The 4089-nt window shown below is 43.7% G+C and overlaps 1 protein-coding gene across 1 annotated transcript; it reads right to left on the reverse strand.

Annotated features, from left to right (window-relative positions):
- Nucleotides 1-394: 394 nt before the first annotated feature.
- Nucleotides 395-2319, reverse strand: LOC102194624 (HLA class II histocompatibility antigen, DR alpha chain-like). The gene is made up of 4 exons (XM_005755178.1): nucleotides 2262-2319; nucleotides 1935-2183; nucleotides 1170-1451; nucleotides 395-973 (listed from the first exon to the last, which is right to left on the reverse strand). The coding sequence occupies exons 1-4, from the start codon at nucleotides 2317-2319 to the stop codon at nucleotides 843-845; spliced, it is 720 nt and encodes a 239-aa protein (XP_005755235.1). The 3' UTR covers nucleotides 395-842.
- Nucleotides 2320-4089: the final 1770 nt, after the last annotated feature.

The following is a 4089-nucleotide window of genomic DNA, read 5'->3' on the forward strand; positions in this document are numbered from 1 at the left end:
AACTGAATTGAATCATGATGAGATTTTAACAGCATTCAGGATCAATTTAAACGTTATATATTAAAATACAACAGAAGTATTAAACATGTTTGATTCATTTCTGTAAACTGTTAATTGATTTTTCTCTCACCTGTTTGTATCAGCATACACATAATCAGAAATGTAGTTTTATATCTTTGTGTGGCATTAAGATAACTTCAGATATCTTTCATTTTAAACACACACACAGATTCCTTCATTAAACTGTATGTTTGACCAATGACGTCACATAACAACAAACAGGAAACAGAACCTAAATAATGACACCACTGACACACACCTGACTCAGCTCTGCACTGACTCAAACCACAGAGAGTGAGCATTTGTAACAACACACAAAGAACAGACTCACAGATTTGTGTTTATTACTCAGATGTTTTTATTGATACATAACAATCTGAAATACAGTTTGATAAACATTGAGTCATTACAGAAGTTTATGAACACACTGAGATCACCCGAGCTCAGATGAAACTGATTTCAGCAACAATGATTTGACTTTTATCTTCTTTGTTTTTGTGGCAGGAACAGAGTCCAGGTAACATCTGCTGGATCAAACATGTGGAGCTGTGGGGGAGAGCGGCTGAAAGAAACTTTGCTTTGAATTCCAGAGTTAAACTTTATTGACACACATGATGACAGACAGAACAGCTCATACAGGTGATTAACTTAAGGCAGGTAAACAGGAAGCAGACAGGAATCTGATGTTCATTACAGGTGAACTCTGCACACTTACATACAGGACAGTCACAGTGATTATGAGCTCATCATATAACACTGATGACATCATCACTGTGAGCCAATCAGCTGCACTCGTTTCCTTTGATGAGGAAGAAGGTTCCAACAGCCACACCGACCAGACCGAGAGTCAGACCCACTCCACAGAACACAGAGGGTCCAACACCTGGATCAGAGTGAGCGGACGCCTCCACCTCTGGAGAAACAAACACAGAGAACATGAACCTTCACATCTGGACACAAACAGGAAACACAGGATGATGTGCCCACATCTGTCTCAAACTGTCAGCTTAGATCAGAGCCAGCTGTTGAGCTGTTGTAATAAACACTGGGCTCAGTCTTCACCTCTGGAGACAGAAACACACAGAGACATTTAAATAAAGTTTTCTCACCATAGATCTTGGTCAGCGGTTCAGTCAGGGACAGATGTTCCACTGCACATCTGTAGATGTCTCCCAGCTGTGGGGTGAACTGAAGTCTGGATGTCTGTCTGAAGGAACCGTCTTTGTTGAGATAGGGAACGTTGATGCTGGATCCTGTGACCTTCTGCTGATTCTTGGTCCAGGAGACGTTGACAGGAGCAGGATAGAAACCAGTCACGTGACAGATCAGAGTGTTCTTCTCTCCAAACTCCACCTCATCTCTGGTGTAGATCATCACAGCTGAAGGAGCATCTGTGCACAAACACATCAGGCAGAGGATCAGAGCTTCAGCTGGTTCCCATCAGCAGGTGATCATGATGATAATAAACATCAATAAAACGTTCAGGTGTTCAGTCAGATGATGTCATCACTGTCTGTGTGAGAGAAGCTCGAGTGAGGTCAGAATCATGAAGTTAAACTACAGACAGACTCAGTTCAGCTTCAGAGGAACTAAGAGGAGGAAAAATAAAATAAACTGATCTGCAGTAAATGCAGAATACTGCATTCAGAAATACTGAAACATGAACACAAATATAAACATGTCAGTGTTTCTGTACACATGATCAGTCTGAATGTGTTTAAGGTGGAATTATTTCATATATTTAATCAGGTTGAAGCTGGCTGTGTTTGATTGGACAGAATACATCGACGCTGATGATGTCATCAGTGTGTTACTCTACAGAGCGTGCAGGTAAACACAGGTGAGGTGAGACAGGTGTTACATGTTGTATTTACTGTGTTTGGGAGGGAAGTCCTTCATCCCCACACGAACAGTCTTCAGGTTCTGTTGGCAGATCTGTAGATTAGCCACAGCTGCTTCATAAGTTCCTTCCTGGTAAGTGAAAGGATCAATAAAAGGAGGCAGAGGGTAGATCATCTCCTGTTTGTTGAAGTCTGCGTAGGCAAGCTCTTCACCATCCAGTCCAAACATCTTCTCTCCATCAGAGTCTGAACAGCCATTGATAGCAATGTCACTGTGCAGAGCTGAAACACATCAAACACTGATCAGTGACCTGATCAATAACCTGATCAATAAGCTGCTGTTTACAGAGACAAACTCACCGTCAGCAGAGACACAGAGGACACAGGAGAGGAAGAGGAGCAGCTCCTTCATCTTCATCAGCAGCTCTCTGACAGTTAAACTGTGAGTGTGTGTGTCTGTGTGTGAACCTCACAGAGTGAGTGTGAGAGTCTGAGTGAACTGAAAGTGCAGCTGAGCTCTAACACACAGCAGCCAATCACAGAGCTCACAGCTCATGATGTCATCAGTGTCCAGGCAGACAGCAGCTGGAGGTGAACATGATCTGAGGAGACAGCACCGATCAATAATCAATATTTATAGACTCTTCAAAATAAAGTTCAGCCTGATCAGCTTCCACTCTGAGGATTTTCAAAATAAAACCAACTTTATTTTAATAAAATGATTCAGTTTGTTTAAAAACACTGTGAAATATGACTTTATGTGTTATTTAAATAGTTTCCAGTTTAAAACACACCTGAGTTCATGTGTGTTACTGTGACAGTGAGAGTCACAGCTGTGTTTGTCAGCAGGAAACTTTTACAGACACAGAAACTTTACGCCTCCATCATATGTTGTAGATGCATCCAGCAGGTCCATCAGAGTCTTTACTGGGCCGATTCTGGCCCCGGGCCTTATGTTTGACACCTCTACAATAACCTGATCAGCTTTCAGAGAGTGATTATTGATCAGATGGCATAACCTGCTGTCAGAGGAGCAGCTGAGTTAGAGCTGAGGAGGAGTTTAAAGTGTTTCCTGTTTCCTCTGCTGATAATCAGCCAATCAGCTCTTTGCTGTCACACAGCTCACCTGTGCAGGTGTGACAGGTGAGTCATTCCACCTCAGATCATTGGCTGTGTCCCAATTTAGCGTCCGCACGCTTCGAGTACGCATTTTGGGACCTATTACGTCACAGCGACGCTACGAAGGGTGTCCCAGAGTCTGCATCAGTTTTAAGTGGCTTAAGGGCTAATGGCCCAGTCTCTGTAGCCACAGGAGGGGTCAACATAAGCTGGTTGGACTTAATCAATGGTAGTGTAAGGCTCAGAGGGGCTGGTTTAACCATATGGAAAACAAGATTTGCCACTCAAAAACGAGGCTTAGATCATCAGGGTGTGGCTCCTGGACAAACATTAAACACTCAGGTATGGACCTAACTAATAGCACAGTAGTAGCATGACTGTGATATGTTGGACAGATGCGTTTGCTGGAACCCGCACCGGAGTAATAGCTATATTGAGTTGAGTGACAGACACAGGTAATACGGCACCTGAACCATTAACTGCAGCAGGTGACACCTTAGGCTGGGAGTGAGTGGTAACATCAGTGTTCAAGAGCAAAATCTTATCTGGTGACGAGGTCACAGAAACAGGAGAAAACAGTGTCACATTAACCCTGATGTCAGCCTCTATCTCCTGATTGGAGGTAATCGTGCTGGAGCAAAACAGTTCAAAATCGCCCTCTGTGTTACCTTCAGGAAGACAGAATTCATGTTGTGGCATTACACAGTCCAGGTCACCGTGATCTGCAGTTATGTTTGCATCTTGATGACTTAACATGGGTTCATGATCAGCGTTCACAGTTGTCAGTTCTAGTGATGGCCCGCTTGAAGCTGGCGCCCCGGAGCGTGTGCTGAAAAAAACAACACACTGGTTCAGAAGCACTGTGTTGAGGCTTGCTTCGTTTGGCAAAAGTAACGTGACCAGTGACGTCCGAAGCTTCATTACGCACGTAACTGCTTCGGTACCTGATTCAAACGGATATAAGGAAGTGAATCATCCACGGGATTCGTGGAGTGTGTTGATGGTGACAGAGAGCGACGAGGTGATCATTCCACTGACAGATATGGAGCCAGCGAGGAAGAGAGGACGT

The sequence above is a fragment of the Pundamilia nyererei genome, unplaced genomic scaffold (assembly GCF_000239375.1).
Source record: "Pundamilia nyererei isolate P.nyererei 1_Seehausen unplaced genomic scaffold, PunNye1.0 scaffold01051, whole genome shotgun sequence".
In the NCBI taxonomy this organism is placed as follows: domain Eukaryota; kingdom Metazoa; phylum Chordata; class Actinopteri; order Cichliformes; family Cichlidae; genus Pundamilia; species Pundamilia nyererei.

What these genes read in the sequence shown, in the direction of transcription:
- LOC102194624 (XM_005755178.1), bottom strand. Translation starts at nt 2,319, where the DNA reads ATGAAGATGAAGGAGCTGCTCCTCTTCCTCTCCTGTGTCCTCTGTGTC. An exon ending in CCTCTGTGTCTCTGCTGACG is followed by an intron (nt 2,184 to 2,261) that starts GTGAGTTTGTCT and finishes GATGTGTTTCAG; the next exon opens with CTCTGCACAGTGACATTGCT. An exon ending in GGACTTCCCTCCCAAACACA is followed by an intron (nt 1,452 to 1,934) that starts GTAAATACAACA and finishes GTTTGTGCACAG; the next exon opens with ATGCTCCTTCAGCTGTGATG.